The following is a 26,740-nucleotide window of genomic DNA, read 5'->3' as shown; positions in this document are numbered from 1 at the left end:
AACACATCATCATGGACAAAATCTCATTGTAAAAAATTACCAAAATCAACACATTTTATTTGATAAGTAGTAGGCCTATTAGAATACATAGATGTGCTACATGAATATGCTTCAATATAAAAAGGTAAAAAAGTCCTTGTGATAATTTTATCTGACAAGTTGTAATATCTGTCACATGCAGCATCAATTTCTAATAAAAATGCTAAAAAACAAACAAGTCAATCTAAATATTTTTGTCCGATTATGATTTATTGTGTTGGACCTAAAGTGATTTTAAGCTCTAAAGCTTTTAACTGAATGACTAGTTTTCCCTTGGATATGTGTATTTATATGTATGTATTATACATATATATAATATTATTCAGTTATGATGTATAACAATACTGAGAGAATTATATGAAGCAAAAGTCAGATGTTCTATAAATGTATATGCTATGTAGGTGTATCCACAAAACATTAAAGGAGGACCCACCAGAAGGCTTTTATCATGTCACTTAATATTCAGCAGCTACATATAAATGTAGGCTATTTACAACAATCAATGACTTAGCACCCAGTGAACCTGGGGCTTATTTTGCCCTGTAATCGAGCCTTGAATGTGCATTTTGAGGAGCTATACCACAAAAATCATGTTATGAACCTGGGAGAAAGAAATGTTTTCAGTTGGTTAATAGCAAATGGAGTACATTATACATTCTAATAATTTGGACATTTTGAGTTTTGAGTTTGACACCGATTCCTCGGTTAAAGGTTCCAAATGTTCTGACTAGTTAAGAAAACATAGCTTGCCAAAAAAAAATGAGAACTTCTGAATAACTGCTGCACACACACACACACACACACACACACACACACACACACACACACACACACACACACACACACACATCCTAACTGTATGCTGCCCTCTAGGGGTATTGAACATTACTTCATTACTACTGACATTACTTCATTCACAAATTTTGATTATCTTCTTAGGACATTTGGAACTTACTAGATGACTGATGACTTGATGGTCATTTAATGAATTACATATTTTTTCATCCAAGTCACATTATTTAAGAGTATGCAATTCCAGTGTCTGCTTCTCTCGGCTTTAAATTTTACAAAACTGTAGGTAAAAGTAAGAAGAAAAGCTGCACACTGTGCTAATAGCTCCCAGAAATTTTAATAAAACAGCAACATTTCACTCTGCAAGGATCTTCATCAGGCACTGTCAAATCACCATCACAAACCACAACAGGCATTATGTAGACACAGGCTTCTCACACAGGTGATTGTGATAGACGATTTACTCAGACTGCCCTCAGGGTGAACCAATCAGAGCAGAGCTGGACAACACTGCCTGATCCTACCACATAGCGGATGGGACAGTCTGTATTGAGAGCACATTGAAACATCGGCCCAAGTTCAGTCATATAGACACACATAGAATACAATTTATCAAAAGGCAAGTCAAATATAATTCATAAGTCAAATAAGTATAAAAACTACTAAATAGCAAAATACATAGAAATATTGAAAAAAACAATATTGAAAAAATACTACATAGAAAAATATATATAAAAGTAGAAAATCGTAATATTATACATGCCCAAGACTTTCTGGATTGCAGGCAAGCTCAGTCTAACAGTTGGCCAGAGTTTTCACACACCTGCAACAAAAAAGATAAAAAATCAAGGAAGGAGGCTGAAGGTTACATCAACAGATATAGGTTCTTGAAAAGGACCATCATATTCATTAAGATGTCTGTAAAGAGAATCTGTTAATCATATTGGGAAGAAGTATTTTGTATTTTTCAACTATTACTACTTACAAAAAAGGTTTAAGATCAAAATCTAAATTTAGGGATATCACCTCCCCTTCTGAGGGTTTTCACATCTTGAATCCCTATGTATCTCAGTGTGGAAGGATCATGTTTTGATGAAGTGCACAGCCATAGAGTTCTTTTGATCATTTGCATATATGCTGCTTTTATGTTCTGAGATAATGGTTTTAAGGCAGAATGGGTTTTTCCTATATAAACCAAGTCACAGTGACATTTGATCATTTGTTAATGATACCCGTGATAATGAGTTGGTTTTTTTTTGTTTTTTTTGTTTTTTTTTTATCAGAATCCAAACATTTCTGGAAGCTATAATATCTTCTTTTCTTTTTTTTTTTTTTTGTCTTTAGTTTAATCTTTTTGAACCAGCACCTGTGACAGTGCTTTTTGATGTGCATGCTTTACACCCCATAAAACTGTAGGTATAAACCCAAAATCTAAATGTTCTACTAAATAAGAAGAAAATCCAGGGAACTGACTAGCCTAATCTGTTATATTACTTATATTTAATGAAACATTCTTCTGTGACAGTAGACACATTTTTTATTTACTCTTATAAAGAGAGGAATCATAGTTTGCTGAGGGCACTGATAGGCACAGTCAAGGGCACAATACTCTAAAAATCACACTGCAATGCTATTGCTCCAAGGTATAGTGAAAGTCATTTTTAGTTAGTTTAGTTATTTTAGGTCTCTCGTTGGGTGACATTAAATTCATTTTAAACCCTTCCGTTACATCAAATGGGAAAACTACAAACGTGCTCATTGGTATAAAACTGTGAATCCACTTTGACCTCACCACAAATCAGGAAGCTAAAGCATCAAATCCAAAGATTCAAACTTGTCATACAGTTCACACCCAGCATTTCCAAACATCAGTTCCGCTAAACCTGACAGCTTCTCAAACCTACATGTTAAAGAGCTACAGTCACTGATTCGCATAGGTAACAAAAAAACAACAAAACAAACATTGTTCCTTGTTGTTTTTTGACTGTTTTGTGTTTGTTTTCTGTCTATTGCACGTTTGTTGTTCTTGCTAGTTATAGTTAGCTAACGCCGTGTGCGTGATTCGGTTGTATAGATCATAGAAAAACATCACACAGTTGCTCTTTTGACAACTACATTCACTGACACTAATTATATAATTTATTTTAGGTCTAGATAGCCACGCTGTTGTCTCTCAAGGTCAAAGCTTTGGCTTTAACTGAGTGAAATTAAAGCAAATGCAGAAAGAAGCGACAGTGAACTATCTTGCTTCCTTCTGCGTGCCTCTGTACGTGCCTATGCGTCATTACGTCACGTGCTCCACTCTCGCTCCCTCTCACTCCGGACAGATTCACAACCTCAGTCATGGCTCCGTGAAACGACACATGGCAGCTAACAGCCATGAACCAAAAACAACTCACCCAAAAACTGACGATGCTTAAATAGCAGCCTTATTTCGTTTCTTTCGAAATTACTCTAACTCCTGCAATATCCACAGCTACCGACCGGTTGTTAGTCACTGTCAGGGGCACAGGCGCACTGCAAACTACTACCGGTTTAATTTCCACTGATATTTCGCGTTTTTACAGTCAACTTTTAAGTTTCCGTCTTTTCTAACAAGCTCAACATGGGTGTTCAAGGTTTCCAAGAATACATTGAAAAGCATTGCCCCAGCGCCGTGGTGCCGGTGGAGCTCCAGAAGCTGGCTCGGGGAAGTATGGTTGGAGGTGGCAGGCAGAGACCCCCACAGGGTCCGCTGAGACTGCTGGTAGACGCCGAGAACTGCCTCCACCGGCTCTACGGAGGCTTCTACACCGACTGGGTCAGTGGAGGTCAGTGGAACCACATGCTGGGCTACCTGGCTGCCCTCTCTAAGGCCTGCTTCAACGGCAACATTGAGCTCCTGGTATGCTTCAATGGCGCCCTGGAGAAAGGCCGTCTTCACGAGTGGGTCAAACGGCAGGTGAATGAGAGGCAGACCGCCCAGCAGATCATCAGCCACGTCCAGAATAAGGGCACCCCTCCGCCCAAAGTCTGGTTCCTTCCTCCCGTGTGCATGGCCCACTGCATCCGACTGGCACTCCTCAGGTTCCGCGTCGAAGTGAGTGAAAACTCGGCCTGGCAATGCCTGTTGAGCAGAGCCACTGTGGACTACCGCCGGCAGACATTAGCAGGCTCTGTGGTTAGCCTGCTAGCCTGCCCACCATGTCATCAATGCTAACTTCTCCCATGACCAAAGCTATCTCCACACTCCGCCAAGTTAATCCGTGTGTCTCTCTGTCTTAGCAGTGGTGTCAGTGACCTGCTTTTTAATTAACTGAACTCATTCTGATTTTGTCACCTTACCTCAGAGTGTGAATGAATGTGATCAGCTCTGTGATGGGGCTTGGTCAGTTAATAAAAGGCCAGATGTTGCCATGTCCTAAAACAGCTGACATACTGAACTGAGGGTCCTAGACAGCCAGAAGGAGAAGCCAGTCACTCTGAAACATACACACAATGTTACTAGAAAGGATTTGATTTGTCCATTAACAGAAAGTTCACTAGCAACTATCTGGACAATTGATTAATCATGTATTTTTATAAAAGCAAAAATACCAGAATAAATGAATGCTTACAGTCTATTAAATGTGATATTGATGCTTCAGGTATTGGACTGTTCATCAGACAAAGCAAGACATCAACTTTTAGCTCTGACAAATTGTGATGGCCATTTTATAGAACAAAACCATTAATCAAAATTATTGACAATTGTTAGTTGCAGCAGTGAAATATGAAGTACAAATGTATAAATGTGTGCATTTGCAAAAACTTATAAATATTTCACTGTTGCAACTAACAATTATTGTCAATCATTTTTCCATTTCCTTGATTCACCTGAGAATATTAAGTAACTCAGTAAAACAGTAAAGATGCATCTCGTTTTACATGTAGTGTTTTTTTCTCTAGCATGCAGAATTGCAGAACTTTTATCACACATTTTAATTGGTTTACAGGGCAATAATTTGTTTCCATTTTTTGCATGCAAAAATCAGGAATGCTTTGACCTACTGTATTGGTACTGGAGTAAATACTGACCTTATTAAGGCTATTGGGAAGATGCCTGATCCACATTAAATACGGTTCATGTGTCAGTTTCATTTACATGTTGTGTTTCTGCTGCCAGTTAAACCTATTAGTTTAATTCAACCACCTTTATTAGCAGGTTGTTGACTTGTCATGTCACATATAAGATCATGATCAGCAAGTTCTCTGAAATGAGGCATCAGGAGAAATAAAGTTGGACTGGTGGATCACTGGTACAAATATGAACCAGATATTATCATGACAATGCAGTGGGCTATGTAATATGCTAAATTCTACTTAACTGGTGTCAGTGTCCACGTGATGATTCTGTTTAGACTCTGGATAACATTTTAAATGTGTAGCCTATTATTTGTGTCGTTTGTTTTGAGTAACCAATCAGCTGTGTAGGGCTTACACACTAAGAGCAGCTCCTTTAAATCTGCACATGGTTTATAATCTGGTGTCTACAGACTTTAGTTGAGTGTCTAATGCACCATGTCTGTGTAAGAGGTCTATTTTGAGGCTGTCCCATCTAAAGCCTAATTCTTGTCTTGGCCACTCCTCAGGTTGTCCAGAGCATCGAGGACCACCACCTGGAAGTGATAGCCTTATGCAGGGAGAATGGCTTCCATGGCCTGGTGGCCTACGACTCCGACTACGCTCTGTGCAACATCCCATACTACTTCAGTGCCCATGCCCTGAAACTGAGCCGCAACGGCAAAAGTCTCACCACCAGCCAGTACCTGATGCACGAAGTGGCACGGCAGCTTGATCTCAACCCAAATCGTTTTGTCATTTTTGCATCACTTTTAGGTTGGCATCACTCTACTGGACACAAATGGGACTGATGGTTCAGATGAGGCTGTCTAACACAACCACACTGTAATGTGTTTTACAGGAAATCACATACTGCCTGATGAAGACTTGGCTGCCTTTCACTGGAGCTTACTTGGTCCAGAGCATCCGTTAGCATCCTTGAAGGTAAACTGGTTTTTATTTTCTTACAACCACTGGGCTGTTAATCTACTGTAATGACAGGGAGTTATGAATCTTGTTCTTGAATGACTGAGGGATTGCAGCAGCGTTTCAGCATATACTTTACATGAATATTGTTGTTACAGGACAGTTCATTGTTCCTGCAGTGGAGTACTGGAGCCTGCTGTATTAAGTCATTTCTCAGAGATCACCACTGTCGTTCACTTTCTCAACATAAAGTAAAACATTGTTTTTATGGGGCACCTGATTGAATTTCTATACATAAGGAAAGTTGTTATAAATTAAAAAGTTTAAATATATGTGTAATGTCTTTAATGGTTCTGGAGGAGCTTTGTGAAGTCTACAAACATGGATGCAGACAGGGGATTTGGAGCAACAACTCTTGTTAAAGGCAGTCTACTGAGGAACTGCAGGGAAGAGGAGGAGAGCTTCCAATACACTGAGCCTCTCCTCCATTACAGCAAATAAACTACTGTCATTACATGTATCATTATTACTAAAGGAGGCAGAGGAATAACTAAACATAAGACACACTGAGCAGAGAGAGAGAAGTCGTCGGTAACTGCTAAAGAAACTAGCAGATCAGAATAACATGTAAACAACAGAAACACCAGCAACTGGAGATGAGGCTATATGGTCACAGTTAGACATAAAGACCTGCCTCTTATAAAAGTCTGTTACGTTCTGGAGTTGAAGTAAATGAAGAATAAACTATTGTGGTTCCAGACGGAGGCTTTGCTCTGTGTGAGAGACGCAATAAGAAAGATAGTCCGTCTCTTCTAATTTTCTCTCTGATCATGTTTCAGTAAATACAGCTGAAGTCCCAGCTCAGTCTTTGTCTTTCATTTATTTGTTTGGTGATTTTGTCAGACAACGTAGCAGTTATAAAATCAGGATTTCACCACAGGCGCTCCAGACATGTTTAAATTCAATGGTATTGGATTGGTACTGGTATTAGCTGATACACAAACTCAGGTACGGTATTGGGAAGGAAAAATGGTATTGGAACATCTCTACCTTCATCCTTAATTTATTGAACTTAAGTACAAATTTTAGGTCTTTCTTGTGAATTCGTACTGAACTATGAACACAATGACCAATACTTTTAATGATTTCATTTCACAATTCAATTCGCTAAGTCTTAAAAAAAAAAAAGAAATTATGAGTTTGTGGGAAGAAATAGCTCCTGTATCCATTTCAGAAAACCTAACAAACATAAAACAAAGTCATAGTGTTCTATACTATTCCTTGTGTGGACAATGACAATCTTAACTTAAAAAAAAAAACATATCGTACTATTTTCTGATGTCAAGAAATGTGGTAATGAATTCATGCCACCATTGCTCGATATATAGCTGTTCTCTGTATTAAACCAGTTCTACATGGTGGCAACAGGAAATGACCCTCTGATGCCTGTCGAGTAAAATGATGATGTCTATCTGTATATGATAATTGCAGTTCATGGAGCTTTCTGGAATGGGAGACTGAATTTGCCACTGAATTAACCAGATATGTAGATGAGAGGACTGTGAGCTTATCCACCAGTTGCCACCCAGCTAGATGAGCTAGATGAGCTAGGTGAGCTAGATGTAGTGGTTTGGCTGAATCTGAAAGGCCAGTACAGCTGACAGAAATAAGATACTGGGTCGGTGAATGGTTGAATCAAACAGTTGCAGGACAACGGTGCCAGACAGTTTCAGGGCACAGCGTCTAAATGTTTCAGCTGTTAGTTTTGAAATGACTAACTGTGATTAAACAGAGAGCCATCTGGTTCACATGTGCAGACCCACACGTTATATTCCACCGCTGAATGACACTCGCCTGAACACTGACACTGACTACTAAATGTCTTGGTTGGTTTCTAATGATGTCTATTTAGTCCTGTCTTTGTTCCTCCCAGTGTCACCAAATCAGTTTTTTAAAACAGGGAAAGTAAAAAATACAATTGAGCCAATCATTATGTCAAAATGATCAGGTTTTATATTCTTATGCTAACGTAAATAACATTGATTTGAGTACGAAGTAACCAAAAGACTGTTAGACGTCCACACTACTAGGTTTTGTTTTTGAAACACATTTCGAGCACCGAAAACTCTTGTGTTGTATCTGGACGGGTGAAAACAGAGACCTTTGAAAAACAATGACACCCACGGTCGCTCCCTGATTGGGTCTCATCAGTCTCGACTACCAGTGGTGAAAACAACATGATAATGAATTACAAGCGTTACTGACCTTGTTGTCTTTGCTAGCAGCTGTTGTTCAGTTTAATTCTGTATTTTAATGCTACACCTGTCTTTGCTGTTCCTCGTTCAGAGGATTTTCTGCAACTAACCAACCGCAGAGTGGACAATCTACTTCCTGTTTACAGAAGAAACCGCTGTTTTAAAATGAAAACATAGTAGTGTGGACTACAAATATTGTTATCTCAAACTGCACTATACTTCATGTTAATACTTAAAAATGCTGCCATGAAAATTTGTTCAAACTAGTGCAAGTGTTGAAGCTATAAAAGCTCATATTCCAAGTCTCTCTGCTCTGTAGAATCTGTGTGGTTCTGCAGCTGCTGTCACTGGGACAGTTGTTTACCCATTAATCTGTCTTTGAGGGCAAGAGCTGAGGCAATTAATTTATTGTTTATTCTGTCTTTCAACCAACCACACAGCAGGTGTAGCTTTAACTGGGAGACTCAGAAATATCTGCAAAAGTAAGAAGAAATGTGGCAACAGCACTTAAAGACACATTGAAGTAAAAAATCATTTTACTAGTTATAATTCGGTTTGGTTCATGTTGTTATACACCAAACATATATCAAAACAATCACTTTTTGAATCTTACAAAGCAAAATGTCTGGAGGACCAGGAATGTCAAAGGAAAAGTAATAAAGCATTTCTTTAACTTCATATTTTAACAGGCATTAAAAATAGGAACTAAAAAAAATAATTTATAAATGAACGGTTAATCCTTCAATACATACTTAAGATTTAAAAATGGGTTTACAAAAACAGCATAGAACAATAAACCATTTATAAATACATTTATTTATTCATGAATAAACAATAGAATTTGAAAAACTGAAAAAAGTGAGCTCAGCAGTCTGTCAGTCTGATCTGTGTGCAGAATTTAAACAGGAATTTGAGATGGAAAGTGTTGTGTGAAAACCAGCACAGGCTGTTTGTAATCTCAGGTTGAACAACACGAGAATCCCAGATCTTACTGGAGGATATGAAGGTCAGGATAGAAAGCAGTGATCACAATTCCTACTGTTAGTGAAATATTCCCTAAAATATGATTGGCTGACCTGTCGTGACCTCAGTGAATTGTCGTTCCTCAGGTGCGTGCCCACCAGCTTGTGCTCCCACCCTGCGATGTTGTAATCAAGGCTGCTGCCGACTATGTCCGCGAGATCCCAGACATCAGCGACCTGGAGGCCATCGCCAAGGACATCTTCAAGCATTCACAGGTAGGAAAAAGTATCAAGATGGCGAAGAACTGGCATGTCACTGTTGTCTGCAGGAGAGATGATGGACGTGACGCAAGTTGTTTTCATCACATACACAGAATGAATCCACGGCCAGACTTAATGGTGTTCATCAGGTTTGTAAATGTAAATGCAGCATCACACCAGCTGCAGCTGAACAGACTGACTGTCAGAGCCGCATATTGTTTTCTGTGTTGTCCGTCCACCCATCCCATTCTCGTGGGCATGATATCGCAGTATTGCCTTGAGGGAATTTCTTCAAATTTGGCAGAAACATTCACTTGGACTCAAGGATGAACTGATTAGATTTTGGCGGTCAAAGGTGAAGGTCAGTGTGACCTCACAAAACGCGGGGTTGACGTAGTGAATGCGATACCTCGAGAACACATAGTGTCATAATTGTAGTTTTTACATGCTGTTTATTTGTAATTAAAGTTTTTCTCCTTCACTCACTTTGGTGGCAACATCGAATATAGTATATAGTTGCAGTCTCACATGCATTGTGGGAAGTGAAAAATATTTTACCACAGACTGAAACATAGGTCACAAATGAGTTCTGAGCTCTGAGATGAGGAAAAAAGCTGATCATGTGGCCTAATAACACTGTTGTAAAATCACGTATTATAGTCACGTATTATACCAGCGTCACCGTCTCCTCTTCTCATTTGAATTTTATAACCAACTGGAACATCTGTAGTCCTAAAAATGACAAGCAAATGACCAACCAGTACATGCAAACAGTGCACACTGCAATAGAACGAATAAAATAAATTACCATCAGCTGACGTCAGCTGAACAGAGGAGGATATATATTTGAACATTTGAATCATTGTTTGACAGATAATTATCAAGCCACCACAAAGAAAAGTCAAATAGTAAATAAAGGTTTCATAATAATTAACCTGCTCCCTGCTTGTGTACAGTGAATGATAACCCAATGTTTTTTTCTTTCAGTCGTGCACTGATGACAAAGTCGTACGCTTCAAGAAGGCAGTGGAGTACTACTCGTTGGCCAGCAAACCCCCTTACTTTCCTCCACAGTTAGGTGGGTTTCTGTTTGTCTGATCATACTGTGGGCTTTCATCCGCAGCTCTGACATGTGTAGATGGACTGGACAGTCTCCATTGATCGTCCTGGTACATGTAGCAGATGATTGTTGGAGATAAAGACAGATTTATAGCTGGTGGCTGAGGAGTGTCACATGCTCCAGTATTTTTCAGTAAAGCTCAGAGACTGCTAAACGCTCATACAAATACTTTGCACCACGGTCCGGCTTAAGATAGTCAAGAACTAAACTGCTTTGTGCAAAACACGAATTTAGTCTCGGTCTATCTAAAGACTGACTATTTGTCCTGTCTAAGCCGCAGTCAGAGTCTGTCTTCGTAGAACTGGACCCTGATCCAGCCTCTTCAGTGCGTATGCTGAAGCTTTTTGTGTCTGTTTCACAGTCAGACCAAAACACATGGGAGTGCCTGCTGCAGTGCCATCTCCAAAAATGCTCAACATTCCACTGGTGCCGCTGCCTGTAAAACCTGGGGTAAGACGTCAGAGTCACTGAATGAACAGTGAAGCACTGCAGGCAGCTCAGCGTCATGAGAACGATGTGTTAATGTTTCTCCCGTCTGTCCTCAGGTCCAGCACTCGTACCCAGACCCTCTGGTGGAGCGCAGCTTGGTTCTGGACACGGCGGACAAAGGCGTCCCAGAGCAGAACAGCTTCGGCAACATTCCTAATGAAGGGAAGCACACACCGCTGTATGAGAGGTCCTCTCCCATCAACCTGGGCCCGGCCGGCAGCCCCAACCACACAGAGGCTGCTTTCTTCAACGCCTCCTCCACTTCCTCCTCCTCGGAGAACGAAGAGAGCTCAGGCTCGACTGCCAAGTGAGTTCAATACAAGCAGCTCTCTCTGTTACTGTCTTTATTCGTGGAGAAGAGGATTTGTGGTAAAATGCAGTGGCACATGGTGATCACACTACAGGGTTGTTTCTAGACACTGATGACAAAAAGCCCAGGTCAAAACTTAGTATCTGGCTGCACAGTGTATGGTCAGTATGGGAAATTGAAAATTGAGATGAAACTGCGACCAGTTTCACACTAACTCACAGTAAAAATGCCAGACGTATTACCATTAAATTTTAATTATCACTATAACCGTTTATTACCATGGTTAATTACTGTTGTTAATTTAACTCATGTTAGGTTCTGTAAGGCATCAACCAGCAACAGTCTCCCAGACGCATGCACGTCAAGCGGCGTGCTTTTGTATTTTTCTGCTTCCTAAAACCTTTTTTCCACCAAAATGAGTGGGTATGAACGGGTTTTTTAAAAACACAGATAAACCTGCTAAAAAGGCAATTGACTCCTTTTCCACTGCCAAACAAGTTCGCCTTTCTGTTCGGACTGAGGACACACAACGAGCAATGTCATCACATGCACTTACAGAGCACACACACAGACGGAGAGAGAGTGAGCCGCTAGCCGCTGTGCGGACTGGTAGAACGGATCCGTTGCGTCTCGCAGCCTGGTCGGAGCTCCTGTCAGTGTCGGAGCCTCCGTGTGAGGCATTGTGTTCCTGGAGTAAGATGAAAGCTTTTTGGACCTCACTGTGTGTCTCCTGATATAGACCCCTCCCCTCTTGCCCTTGATATAAAGACCAGCCTGCAGACCGTTCACATACGTTTTGCTCGAACCTCGTCACATCCTCCGTCAGTATTGTTAAGTGGTTGTAACGTTTACTTAAATCATTTCTTCTTTACTAGAAGCAACAGTCTCCACCTGCTTCACTGTTCGCTCTAACCTGTTAACATGGACGCCCGAATAAAAACCAAGATGTTCCGCAGCTGATTTTGATTGTAAAGTGAATATCTTTGAGTTCTTGACCATTAATCGGGCAAAACAAGGAATTTGATAAAACCATGTTTGACATTGTTCACTATTTTCTGCGATTTTGTCAAACAAATGATCAATCAAGAAAATAATTTAATCACGGCTAATTAACAATGAAGATAATTGTTTTTCTTGAAGCAGTACCCGCTCACTTCTTTGTAGGAGACTTTCTCTTCAGTTCACTGCTTGTTGTGTTTTGTTGTGTCAAAAACTAGCCTGGTACAGCAACTTAAGTCCAGCAATAAATACTGGATCAAATGAAACTTGCTCTTAAAGACTGTCAAAAGGCTGTTGCATGTTTCTGCAAACAAATGACACTGACCATTATTTTCCTGTATGTACAGGCCACCCTCATTTTCAGTTATGGTACACTGCCAACCAGAATCTTTTCACTGTGTCTTTTAGTCATGTTAATGACCATAAAGGAGGATGGGAGAAGAATGGACACACTTCTCACTCTGAAAACACATCAGAGGGACAACTGGGAGACCAAAAAAAAGTGAGTCCAACATCAGGAATACCACACGTTGGACCTGATGATAAATCTCACCAGGTGACTAAAGCAGAGACAGTTGAGAAAGGAGATGCCGCACCTTTAATCATTTCCTGTAGCTGTGTCACGTGGGTTTGTCCACCTCCCCGCCCCTTTAGGAGACCAGCAGCAGGTCTGAGTCTGTTCACTCCAATGGGAGAAGTGAACGTGATCACACATTATGATTCTTTAGCCTCATAGTCACTGAAATAAATACTGGATCATTTTTCACAAGCCTCAGATCTTCAGAACATTCTGACATTAAAATGACATTTTTCAGACAGATCAGGAGAAAATGAACTTTATTCAGACGTGTCTCTGTCTCAGGAACAAACTCTCAAGAGATCTCACAACTCAGATCTCTTCTCTCTGTCGGCTCTGGTTCCTGCTGCAGAAGAACTGCTGTGGCTTTCCAACTGCATTTCTGTAATAATGTTATTATTGCTATTATTATTGAACAGTTTTTGGAGGGAAAACGGAGAGAGTATCAGACTGATATGATCTTTGATTTGTGTTGATCAGATATTAAACTAGCAGATAAAAACAATCAGCAAAATCAGGTGTAAATTCAAACCGTATCTAGTGTTGTATTGTTGTTATGTTTCGACATGAACAAGCAATTGTGACCACACCCTCTTCGGAGACAGGAAGCGTACACCATTTCTTACCATTGGCGCTGCTTGTAATGCGCCATCTTTGATGTTTCGTCTGTCCTCAGGCTGACCTCTGTGTGACCTCTGCTGTGAGCCCAGGGTTGCAGGCTGCAGGTCTCCACAGCCTGAATGCCGAGATTCCCTCCCTGCTCTCCATGCCAACCAGAAACCACATGGACATAACCATCCCACCTCTCCCCGCCGTGGCTCCCGAGGTCCTGCGGGTGGCCGAGCACAGACACAAGAAAGGCCTCATGTACCCTTACATCTACCATGTTCTCACAAAGGTCAGGGGGTCTGGGTCATCTACTGTCATTCTGATGTTTGGGTTGAGGCTCCTTGTAGCTTTGATTTCTTTGCTAAAAATTTGTTCTCATGAAAATATAGTAATTCCACACACACACACACACACACACACACACACACACACACACACACACACACACACACACCATTGTGTCATTGTGTGGCATTTAGGTAACAGTGTGTCTTTGCAGGGAGAGATTAAACTATCTGTCACCATTGAAGATGAAGGTAACAAAGACCTGCCTACAGCAGTGCAGCTGTTTCGGCCTATCCGTCAGTATGTTTACGGAGTGCTCTTCAGTCTGGCAGAGGCCAGGAAGAAGGCTGAGAGACTCGCCATGAGGAAGAACTGCCTCCCTGAATGTGAGTCCTGACAGTGAATTCAGAAGGTGTTCACACACCTTCCCTTTTCACACACTTTACTGTGTCGTTGATGTAACTGCAAATGGATAAAATGCACATTTAATAATCTGTAATGACAAAGTGGAATGACAAACTTCAAAAAGTGGTTTCTTTGCAAATGTATTAGAAATCAAAAACCTCAATCTCTCATTTGCAAAAGCATTCAGACCCAAGTATTAATCGGCTCCTATCGGCAGTGATCTAAACACAACACCCGGGTTAACACACTGATTTTACCCCTTTTCCTGCTGTAACGTCTTTCAGAGCACAGACACTGTAAACACACCTGTCACCTTTCCAGCATGGTGCTGTTACACCAGAAACACCACAGCTACACCTTCCTCTGAGTGAGTTGCTGCCCTGAAATGAGATCTAAAAACACACAATCACAGATCGAAGCGTCTCACACGGTGGCTCTGACACTTTTACAGGAGCTCCAACCTGAAGATGAGACATGACAGATTTGTTTTACCAGTCTGCATGGCGGCTAGCAGCTCACTCTCTCTCCACTGCGTCTGTGTGTATGTGCTCTGTAAGTGGTTGTGATGACATCGCTTCTTGCAGTTGTGTGAGTCCTCAGTCCAAACAGAGAGACAAGAGTGACATCATAATGTTAAGCAAAAACACTCCTGGTCATCATTCAATATTGTAGCTTAGGAATGAGAGACTGTGACCATATTTCCTGCACCTTTGCTGGTTGGTGGAGGAAAAATTTTCACTTTGTAGTTATGGATCATTGAGTGTAGAGTTTTGGGCATTTTTATCCACTTAAACTTAAGCCTACAGTAGAGGTTGTGAAAAGTGAAGAAAAACTTGCTGAATACTGTCTGAAGTCACTGTGCACCGACACAGGTTTATCTGCTGTAAAATGAAATCTGCCGATATATATTAGCTTTGGCCAATTTATCAGTCCAGGTCTGCCTCTACTTCTTCTGCCCTGCAGGAGAGTCACTGCTGAGCTCTCATCTCCCTCTGCGATAGGATCGATTGTATTTAGACCTTGGTAAATTTTAAGTGTGATACCCAGGAGTGATTCTGAAAACACTTGATAAATACCAACTCTGATATCATTAATTCCTCTTTCTCTCCCCCAGACACACACGTCATGGTCAAAGAGTGGGCCGCCTACAAAGGCAAGTCTCCCCACACCCCAGAGCTGGTGGAGGCTCTGCCCTTCAGGGAGTGGACCTGTCCCAACCTGAAGAAGCTGTGGTTGGGGAAGGCCGTGGAGGACAAGAACCGCAGGATGAGGGCGTTCCTGGCCTGCTTGCGCTCTGACACTCCCGCAATGCTCAACCCTGCCAACATCCCCACACCCCTCTTGGTGCTCTGTTGTGTGCTACGGTGAGTAGGCTGCTGAAATCCAGGACAAACTGTGGCTTTACACACAGATACAGTATGTAGATATCACTGTATAGGTGAGAAGAGAGTGCAGTGTGACGTAAATTGAAAGGCAGTGAGGATTCATGAAGATAGTGCTGATCAGTTCCTGGTTTTTGTAACTCTGTTAACCCTCTGTGTTTTGCTTCAGGTTTATGTTACATTGGCCAGGAGTAAGAATTTTGCGTCGTAACGAACTTGACGCTTTCCTAGCCCAAGCACTTTCTCCCAAACTTTATGAGCCTGACCAGCTGCAGGAACTAAAGGTGATTTTGTAGTGTTTGTTATGTGAGGAGTGTCCGAGAAAGACACACAGTCATGAATGACTGGCTGTCAATTGCTCACATGCTTTGTATCAAAGCCACAGACTGACGAGAGAATTGGCTCCCTTTGGATTTCATGTTGTTTTGTTTCTCTCGGTGCTCCTCATGTTCTGCAGACACAGAAACATGCTGGTGTAAAACCCTGTTTTGTACAAGCATGTTCCTGAGGCCATAGCTTTGCACTGAAAGATGTATCTGTAGAGCTTTGAGGCGTTTTCTCATGTCATGTGTGGATGGTTTATCAACTCCATGTCTCACACAAGTTGTAAAGAAGCTGCAGCTCTGCCCTCATTTGGCCTTGTGAATGTAAACCATCCACACGAGCTGTGCACTTTGGTCCTTGTGGTCTGTCTGTGTGTAGCTCTGTCAGCTCTCTGCTGTGTCAGAAAATGTAGGTTGTGTCTGCTGGCTTTTTGTTTTGGCTGGATTAGGTCATCCATTGCTGGATTCTGGCAGCTGGGAGTGAATGGGCTGCTTACGCTTGCTGTGTGCTTTGCTTCGCACCTCATTAATCTGAATGCTCTGGGGGGCTGTTACAGGAACATGTTGTCATTTATTTCTCATTCGGACATGTATAAAAGTGTGGATGTTTCTCTTCCGCAGATCGACAACCTGGACCCTCGAGGAGTCCAGCTGGCCGCTCTGTTCATGAGTGGAGTGGATATGGCTCTGTTTGCCAACGACGCGTGTGGACAGCCTATTCCCTGGGAGCACTGCTGTCCATGGATGTACTTTGATGGCAAACTGCTCCAGAGTAAACTCATCAGGGCCAACAGGGAGAAAGCCCAGCTCATTGACCTCTGTGATGGTCAGGTAGCTTGATCCACACCAAACACAAGTCAGCAAAACACGGTGCAACTAAAGGCCACAGTGTGACTCACACTAGTCCAACCGCAGTTTTTTTTATTTGGAAAAGCATACATTCCACAATCACACAATCATTTTAAATAGTATCAGTATATTACTGCAAGGGAATCACATTGCTTAACATAACACTATGCGGTATGTTTGTCTGGCTCTTCCGCTGGTTTTCTTTTATAACAATAAGTTTAATTATTTACAATTGAACATGGAAAGCTTTTACCTGAGATATTACCGGGAGTTGAGGGGGAAAAGAAATAATAAAGAGCGAGCTGTTAGATGCAGTAAAATAAAACAAGTTACATTCTGGCAAATCAACTAAAATCTGACCTTATAGGTTTAATGTAATGTAAGGTAATCTCAGTCCACCTGGTCCAGATCAGGTCAAATTTTTCTTTTTGGACCTTGAGGCAAAATGACAGCCTTTCCATAATATAGATTTTTTTTTTTTATTATTCCTATCCATTCATCATCAGTGGGCAGCTGTGGTTTTAGCCAATTTCCTTGTGACATCCTTTTTACTTGCTGCCAGAAGTAATCCTATCAGTTCCGTCCAACCACATTTAAAGCAAAAACTGTTTATACTGACTTGTTCTGAATGGACTATTCAGAACAAGTCTACATCCATCAAAGCCTGGTCCTCTCTGCCCCCTGTTGCCGTCTTTGTTGTCAAGATGAATCTTACAAATGGAAATAACGGCGCGCACTTTCAGACTGTTGCTCCTCAGAGGCATTCATGGTGTTTGCACAGAAGTGATGTGAAGAATAAACGAACCGGAGATATTAACATCTGTCTCAGGTGATCACAGGTGCTCAGCTCTCAGTTCAGGTGTGAACGCACCCAAGACGCATTGAAGATGCATTTGAGATCCGATCACTCAGACCACATTCAGAGGTGGTCTGGACTCTGGACCACATGTGGTCACATTCTTTTAGCAGTGTGAACGTGAATGCATCCTGGTCCACATTGAAGGACCAGCTACTCTATTGACATCGTCTGACACAGTATGATTAGTCCCAACACAGTTTATAATGAACCCAAAATATATTAGTAATTCAAATGGATCAAACCTGATTTCACTGTGGAGCTGTGAGCAGAGCATTGATTTACTCAACCCCTCTGTGCCCTGCTCTCCCTCTCTCTCTCTCTCTCTCTCTCTCTCTCTCTCTCTCTCACTCACACACACACAAGTACAAACCGTTTGTCAGATTGGCTAAAAGAAGGCATACCTGTTGCATATATAACAGGAAGTGAGATGCTATTACAAGTGGTCACTCAAGATGCATTTTAAAGCAGGTGTGAACAGGGCCAAAGTTTAATCCCCTCTGCACATCTGGCCAGTTGCTGCATAAAGTGGTTGTCAGATTGTCTGTTTTCAGACGCACAGTTTCAGTTGCTATAGAAACCATCTGACCAGCACTTAGTTTGAAGGTCGTAACATGTCAGTCTTAACAATGTTCAGATCAGCTCAGATTCAATTTGCACAAAAAGCTGTTTAACAGTATTAACAGCCTGTTGAGCCTGATTTTATTCAAATGCTCCAACATGCAGCTGTCAGTGATTTACATTTGCATATGACATGATTTCATGTAGATTGACAGAACATAAATCAACACATATTTTAAAAAACTGTTTAAATCAGTTTGGGGATTTTCTGCTCTTTGTTTTGTAGCGTTACGAATGAAATATCTTTTTGTCCTGGACTGTGGTCTGTTCCAAGTTGCTGTCTTTGGCTGAGACCTTGTGATTTTTACTCTATTTTTTATACATATATATTAAAATTTAGCAATAGGCAATGAATTCAATCAATGATTAAAATGTTCATTAGTTGAAACAGTAATTTACATGAGCAGTCACAGCTGTAGTGTGCTACAGGATGATATCGATCACTGTTGAAAACGGTTCATTTAACACGGGAATCTGAGATCTAAGGTCCTCCAGATGTGGTCCACATTGTTTTTTTCATATCCAGATTAGTCAGATACATGTTAATACAAATTGGAAATGAGGTATTTATCAAATATCAAAGTAATGGTTTAAGTATCACTAGGTAAATAACAGTTTCACTCAATAATAAGTTGATCAAACAACTTTGTGCTGTTATTGTGCTGAAACATTCACCTGCAGAGGAAGCACAGCAGCTTGGGCTCACGTACCAGTCTGTTAACACGCTTGTTCCATATTTATAGAAACATTGTAGCTACAGATTTGAGAGTCTGAAAACTTCACTGACTCAACTGGAAATATTTTTTTAAATAATTCAAATCAATATTAGAAAAAGTGAATTCCATTCATTTTCCCACTTGCATCAAATAAGCAGGAGTGGTAGTAAGAAATAAATCACCACAGTCAGTTGTGCAGTTATTCTTTCTCAGAACAGGTGAAAACAGTTTCTTAAAGCTGCAAAATATTCTAGTCACTATAAGTGGATGAGTTGATGATCAGTGGAGGAGACTTATTGCACCGGTCTGGACTGGTCCTGCGCTACATCCCCGTATGTTTCCTGAGTGAGCCGGCTGAGTCTTGGAGTTTCCTCATTGACCGTTGCTCTTCCAAAATGAATTGGCACAAACAGTTTCTAATATGGCATCAGGGGCATTTACAGGCAATGTTCCCAACTTAGCACCTTTGTCATTAAATGAACCAACTTTAGTCTTGTGACTTTATGGACAAACCTTAGCTATTTTCCGTAGAGGAGAGTCGCCCCATTGCCCCGCGAGCGCAGGGTCGAGCTTTCCCTCCACAGACACCCCCCTCTATGCTGATCACACGGCTGCTGATGTCAATGAGCTTCTAACTTTCTCTCTGAGTGATCATTTTACATGTGAATCCAGCTGGAATCGCAGCACAGTATTTGTCTTTAACTGATGTGTTTGGTGATGTTGTCAGATGACATCGTGGTTATAAAATCAGGATTTTAGCAGCAGCTTGGAAATGGCTTTGAATTAACTTCTGGTTAAAATATAGTCTTAATGAGCCACGTTTCAGTCACTGTTTCAAACTTGTTCTGTTGTCATGACAACAGAAACAGAGAAACATGTAAATGAGAACGGCTTTATTGGAAATGCAGCTGTATATGTGTATACCACTGTATATGTGAGCAGAGAGAGGAGAACAGACAAAGAGCTGAGAGCAGCTGACACTAGGCAGGATGCAGACTGCCTGTACAGCCATATACTCCCTCACAGTACACCGATCAATGCAGGCTTTACAAACCTAGTCTTGTTTTAAAAAATGACCAAACACAAACGGCAGTGTATTACGCCGCAGCCGTAGGAACTGCACTGAACGGCAAGAGGCAGTGCTGTGCAACTCTTTTGTCAGCTGCTCTGACAGTCTCTGCTCAGTCTCTGCTCTGCTGCTCCAACTGTCCAGCAGCAGAGACACTAGCATGTCTGTACTGAGGTCCGACCGAGGCGCCAACTTTGATCTCTGACTGTGTGGAAATCTTATGTTTTCACATAAAGACATTAAAAGGGATAGTTGAGGTTATTAGACGTGGGGTTGTGTGAGGTGGTCATGCATAGTCAGTGTGTTACCTGCAGTAGATTCAGATCAGCCAGTGAACAGAGGCAGCAGGGAACACCGACACAGAGGCAGAGTGATGTGCTGCTGTGGGCGGGGCCAGCGGAAAAAACATGTTTTAGACACTTTTAAAAGACGCCCATGGAAACAATCCAATATCTGTTTGAATGTACGCTTCATGTAGAGTATTTTCAGTGTGTTATCTTCCTCTTAAAACAAAGTAAAGTTTAGGTTTTGATTCACTCAGCTGACCTGTGGTGTAATACAGTGCGTAGGAATATGGTAATTCACCAGTTGAGAAAAATGTAGTACCAATGGAAATTGCTGTTTTTAGATCTCCTTTGACGAGAAGATAAACTACATAAAATACTCTACATGAAGCGTACATTTAAACAGATATTGGATTGTTTCCATGGGCGTCTTTTAAAAGTGTCTAAAACATGTTTTTTCCGCTGGCCCCGCCCACAGCAGCACATCACTCTGCCTCTGTGTCGGTGTTCCCTGCTGCCTCTGTTCACTGGCTGATCTGAATCTACTGCAGGTAACACACTGACTATGCATGACCACCTCACACAACCCCACGTCTAACAACCTCAACTATCCCTTTAAAACATGAGTCTTTAGGTAAAACATGAGCCACGTTCAGGAGTGTGGTGTGGGGCAGCTGAACTGACACTACATGTGCAAGGTGCGATGAACCAACGAACCATAAGAACCTGACCAATAAAATACCGAAGACAACCCCCCCCCCACCCCACCCCACCCCACGAGTCGATGCATCGGTCACTCTGACAGTCCTGACTGGGGGACCCTGTCCTCTTAAAATGAAGCACTGCAGCCTGAACGCATTTGTCCTAACTTTAAGTCTATTAAATTTTGGTAGGGACTCTGGTGATGATGTAAATGTTAATTGTAGAAATGGTTTTGATGAATTTTTCTGTCATCAGTCTGAACTGGTTGCCAAGGTGGAGAAGATGCGTCAGAGTATCTTGGAAGGTCTCAGCTTCAGTCGTCCACCTCATCCTCCTCCATTCCCCCCACCGCTGCCTCCACCCCCTCACGGGATGCCTTTCTACACCCCCACCAGTTCCTTCTACCCCCCACCCCCGATGATGCCTCCTCAGGGGAGAGGTCGGGGAATGCCTGGTGAGTACAACCACAAATGCTAGCAGGCCAATTAGTTCTGTATTTGGTCATTGAATTAGTTTGTCTTAAAGTTATTTCATACATTAGCTGGTCTCCATTCCTCCTTAAACGTTCCTCCTTAAACCAAACCGTGTCCAAATCATTATTACAGCTTTTCTATCTGTGTTTTATCCTAGATTTATCCTAGAATACTGAGGGAATGAGGGAAAAAAATGACTCAATGATTTTAGCGTAAGGCTGCCTGCAACATAACAATATGTGAAACAAGTGAAGGGGTCTGAATACTTTCTGAATGCACTCCAGATGCACATGCACAGATTAACATCATTTGCTTTTCCTTTTTCTAAGGAGGACTTCCAGGGATCTCGTCACAGGGCGGGAAGCTGGAGATCGCTGGCACTGTGGTGGGTCAGTGGGCTGGAACTCGACGCAGGAGAGGAAGAGGAGGTTTCCCCATCCAGGTGGTGTCTGTTGGTGGACCAACTAGAGGGTGAGAACAGAAAGTTAAGATGTCATGTGTGTTTTATCATCAGTTGTACCTATTATTATTATTATTATTATTATTATTATTATTATTATTTCTTTGTAAACCCTGGGGATTATTTTTCCTCTGTAGTCGTCTGAGAGGAGTGATTTCCACACCTGTCATACGGACCTTTGGTCGAGGAGGCAGGTACCACCCCCGAGCCTTCCAGAGTCAGGGAGCATACCTGGTAAGTCAGTGATGAATCAGTACTTACAGTTACAGTTAAATACACACAGGCTGGGAGTGTCAATTTTCCCTGTGCTTCCATGTTAATGAGTCTACCTCAGTGTCTGTTCCACATTAAAATAGTGCAGCAGCTTCACGTTTATTGACCTCAGTCTGTTAAAGGACAGGTTCACAAATTCTCCAGTCTGTTTTAAAACAATAGTCAGGTGCTCATATGAACTTTACAGCAGGTTTTTCTGGCTGTAATCGATCCTCCTGGTCATAGTGGCTGTTGAGAGAACCCTTCCTATTACATTTGCAGTGGAAGTGATGGGGGATGAAGTCTACAGTCCTCATTCTGTGCCAGAATGTGCTCCAAACTGAAGCTAATTTAAGGCTTCAGCTGTCCCTGTCAGACAAATCAAGTGGCTGTCTTCCAGACTCAAAGTCTTTTTCGTATGAAATTTCCTCTTTTTGTTACCGTGCTTCCACTGCAGCTCAGCAAGGAAACACAAAGTAGTGAAGAATTTAATTCTAAAATGGCAGAAGTGGACTCTCTGTGGACTTTGTCCCCCACTTCCACCAAAATGAGCAGGTATAAGCAGGTTTTTTAAACGCAGGTAAACCTGATTGACTCCTTTTCCACTGCCAGTCGAGTTTGCCTTTCGGTTTAGACTGAGGACAGACACAACTGCAAGAAGTGACGTCATCACATGCACTTACATAGCACGCACACGGACACAGTGAAAAGAGAGTGAGCTGCTAGCCGCCGTCTCATCCCAGGCTGTTGCTCTTGTAGAAGTGTCAGAGCCTCCATGTGAGACACTTCAATCGGTGATTGTGTTTTTAGAACTTATCTCAGGGCTGCAGCTCCCTCTCAGAGGAAGGTGTAGCTGCAGTGTTTCTGGTTTAACAGCAGCGTGCTGGACAGGTGACAGGTGTGTTCACAGTGTCTGTGCTCTGAAAGACGTCACAGCAGAAAATTAGCAAGTTCACCTGGGTGTTGTGTTTACATCAATGCTGCTCAGAGCCAGAGCCGATAAATCCTCCTTCAGTCTGTGAGAGCAAAATTACTCAAATTTTTAAAGTGTGAAATTGAGGCCAGATGTGTGGGTTGTTGACCTTTTTTTCTGTGCCACTGTTAGAAATAGCACTTTGTATGGCAGCTTGTCAGTCAATGCATTTTTTTGTGGTTAGAAATATTGCCCCTTTTCTTGGTATATTATCTTAATGAGTGTAAGTGCACAATTCACTTTTACATAAAATTCACAAACTCAGTCTTGCCGACTAACAACATGGCGTAAGCCCAAAGTCAATGTTGTCACATGAAGGTAAAGACTGCAGCAGCACAAGGTAAATGAGATAAACACAGTCTTGTTACATTGCACTGGAAATATATCAGTTGTTATCAGTTATCAGTAATTATGCTTTATACACAAATAAAATCTATTTCATAAACCAGGAAACATCCTGAAGAGGTGATTTTAGATTTTTGAACTGTGATTCTTCTCATGTCATGATCAGACTCTAGAGGTGTTTTAAAACCGCAGTAATCTTCAGAGCAGCACTACTTCCTTACATTTTCAGTCTTCATTCATGACTGCTGCATGGAAATATGAATATCCAGCAAAATGCTTGACATTTAGCATGGAAGTCCCAACTGAAGATCATGTCATTCTATACGTGTGGACTGTCTGATATCATAAAACAAGCAGGAAAAATGTCCAGATAAAACTGATAGTGAACTAATAGTGTATGGAGGGATTTCCCCTGAGAAGCAAGGCGGGCATCACTTAGATAGAAAGCCTTTATCGTCATTGCATTTAAAATACAACTCTCACAGTGGGTCTTAATTAAGGACTCAATGGCAAAACAAATGTAAAGATTCCTTACCGATGCAGCCTGTTGGTAATAGTAGTATTAGAGCCACACTGAGGAAAAAAAAATCGGAAATTTCAAGAATAAAGTCATAATATTAGGAGAATAAAGTTTATATTATTATATCATATTATAACATACATATAATGAGTTTTTCTCATGTAATATTACAAGAATTAAAAATGTAAAATTTTGAGAGAAAAAGTTTTTTTTTAGGAATATTACAATCAACCAGTGAAACAGGATAAAGGACAGTCAGTGGCAGCCTGAGCTGCTTCTGGAGCCTCATGAAAAGAATGTGAATGTATATTTCTGGTTCTGTGTGTACATATAGTTTTAGTCATGAATCTACACAGAGTTTTATGGGTCCAGTCCTCATTTTATTCATAGATCAGTCTAATGTTCAAAAATAAAGACTGACTCCTTTCCAACCAAAAACATTAGACACCTTACCCCCAGACTAACTCAGGCCTAAGACCAATGTTACCATGGTAACAATCAGTGACACCTGCGCTGACCAGTAGCATCCCACAATAAAAAAAAACAGAAAACATGGCTCATAATTTGCAGTTTGCTAACATTGTTATAAAGAGAACAAAGAGAAAGATTTTTTTAAGGACCACAGCCATTTTTTTTTTCCAAATCAGATTTTATTTTATTTTTTTCCCTTTTCATTCACTGTAACTGTTGAATTCTTCCTAAAGAGAAACATTTTTTTCTGAGGGTAAATGGAGCTGAGCGGTTGAATGCTGTTCCTCTGTTGGCCATTTTTTTATTTTGAAAAAAGTCTTAACTTACCCAGAATTCATTGTACCACAGTCTGATTTAAGATAGTCCAGAACTAATGTGCTTTGTGCAACGGATGAATTGAGACATCTATCTGAAGTCTGACTCTTAGGGTTGTGCCGATGGACGATGATATTGGTGATCAATGACCATCAAAACGATTGCTGATTGCTCATTCCTTTGCAAATGTCAAGACGATATCTGACTTGTTTTCCCATTAATGTAGTAACTGGCCCCTGGATTATTACATGATCCTGACAGTCACTGTTAATGTAGCAGTCTTTGGCAATAATTTAACATCCGTTACATCTTTGTCTGTCCCTTGTAGCCGAGTAAGCCTGCTCACAAGCCTGCTCATACACCTGCTCATACACCTGCTCATACACCTGCACATGAAGCAGCAAAGGAGAAAAAGAAGCCCACGCCAGAGGAGAAGAGATCCTCCCCTGCACCTTGTGACGGCTCCACCACAGAGAACGGTATGGAGGACAAAGAGCAAGACCAGCTGAATGGCGATAAAGAGGAATGCAGGGCTCTCATCCAACCTGAAAGTGCCTTTAGCAGTGACTCCAAGACGTGCAATACTAATCCTCATTTAAATGCACTAAATGAAGACAGCGACTGCCATAGAGATGAAGGTCTGGAGGCCGCTGTCTTAAAAAAAGAAGTGTAAAACTATTTTTCTAGAGAGGGTGAAGGATGAAAGATGGAGCAGGGTTAGGAAAACCTGGAAATTTAGAAAGCCTACAGTCAATGTACATTGTTCCTCTCAAAGAACAGAGATGAAATTCGGATCCCTCTCAGTAAACACACAAATATATGACACATTGCTTGTTAAGGGAGTCCCCTGGTGACAGCCCCTCATCACCAAGGTTTCTACATGCTTATGAGAATGACACTTTTCCTTTTCATTAGAATATTAAAGCTTTAACAAGCTTTGTTTTGGGAATATTTTAGGTTGATACTCTTCCAGTACTTGGCACCATGTATTTGCCATAGTATGGTTATCAGTTTTGTGTTGTCATGGTAATTGCTTGATGAAAAACCAAATGTATAAACAGTAAAGGTAAAAGTAAAAATGCAACATGTCCGCCTTTGGCCATCACGTTCGGTTTGGTTCATATTTAAGCCACTCGGTCCATTAGTTGAGATGATCTCCGTGCGGTTTCAGTCATATCGCTGTAACATTTCAAGAAACGGCTCTAAAATCAGACGCCAAAGATCTTTGTCAAATTCTGATACTCGGCTTAATTTCTTCAAACGTAGAGCTGTAGTATTATTGCTTCAACAAAAACCTTCTGCATGGTTTACAGTTTACGAGGTGTGTAGTTATTATGCATGTTGTCCTTTTTCTTCCATCTTTTCAAGTACTGTGCCCATTTTCAAATTAATGATATGGCTAATATCAGTGATAGCCCATAAATGATGTTAACTGTTAGTAACAGATTTGTTCTGACCTTGAATTTTTTTGTGATATTGACCTCTGTTGCATTTAATTTAAAAAAACAAAAAAACAAACAAGAAGTTATCTAGCTACTTTGAAATAGTGTATTCATACTATATTGTTCTCTGTTGCTGTTTTCTGCATTAGTCAAATATCTGAAGAAAAAAAATCACATTAAAGCTTTTGATCAAATCACCCCTTTTGTAGCTAAAGGCAACATGCTTGACCCTCTTGGCCATCAGCCAGTAATCAATTGAGATTTACTTTAGTGTTGTTTTTTACACTCACACTACTTCTACACCAGAATCATCATTTAACATTTCCACTTAATTCTCCTGAAGCTTTTCATCTTTCATTAGTGATCAGAGAAATGGTGTACTGTATTCCCCCAAGCCCCCCCGCAAGAGCTAAATAGGTTACCTTCTTTGTAAGTTGATCAGAGTTTCTTCCTAACTCATAGATTGTAAAAGAATGAACTGCTGTTGGGTTTGAGTGTATGTTGATGGATTGTGGAATGATATATTTGAAGGGAACTTAGCTACAATGCTTAATAAAACTATATTCTTTTAGTACAA

At 41.0% G+C, this 26,740-nt stretch overlaps 1 protein-coding gene across 1 annotated transcript; it reads left to right on the top strand.

The window, feature by feature from the left end:
* The first annotated feature begins 3,118 nt into the window (after positions 1-3,118).
* Positions 3,119-26,740, top strand: LOC111668639 (constitutive coactivator of PPAR-gamma-like protein 1 homolog). The gene is made up of 17 exons (XM_023424740.2): positions 3,119-3,910; positions 5,442-5,688; positions 5,774-5,856; positions 9,203-9,331; positions 10,304-10,394; positions 10,798-10,886; positions 10,982-11,232; positions 12,643-12,736; positions 13,488-13,709; positions 13,920-14,091; positions 15,225-15,474; positions 15,662-15,776; positions 16,437-16,646; positions 21,168-21,366; positions 21,715-21,856; positions 21,983-22,079; positions 25,050-26,740. Exons 1-17 carry the CDS (start codon positions 3,437-3,439, stop codon positions 25,392-25,394), a joined length of 3,210 nt encoding a protein of 1,069 aa, XP_023280508.1. The 5' UTR covers positions 3,119-3,436; the 3' UTR covers positions 25,395-26,740.

The sequence above is a fragment of the Seriola lalandi genome, unplaced genomic scaffold (assembly GCF_002814215.2).
Source record: "Seriola lalandi dorsalis isolate HSWRI2012SDOR001 ecotype SW California unplaced genomic scaffold, Sedor1 jcf7180002054748, whole genome shotgun sequence".
Lineage (NCBI taxonomy): Eukaryota > Metazoa > Chordata > Actinopteri > Carangiformes > Carangidae > Seriola > Seriola lalandi.
This window is presented reverse-complemented; position numbering and strand designations above follow the sequence as displayed.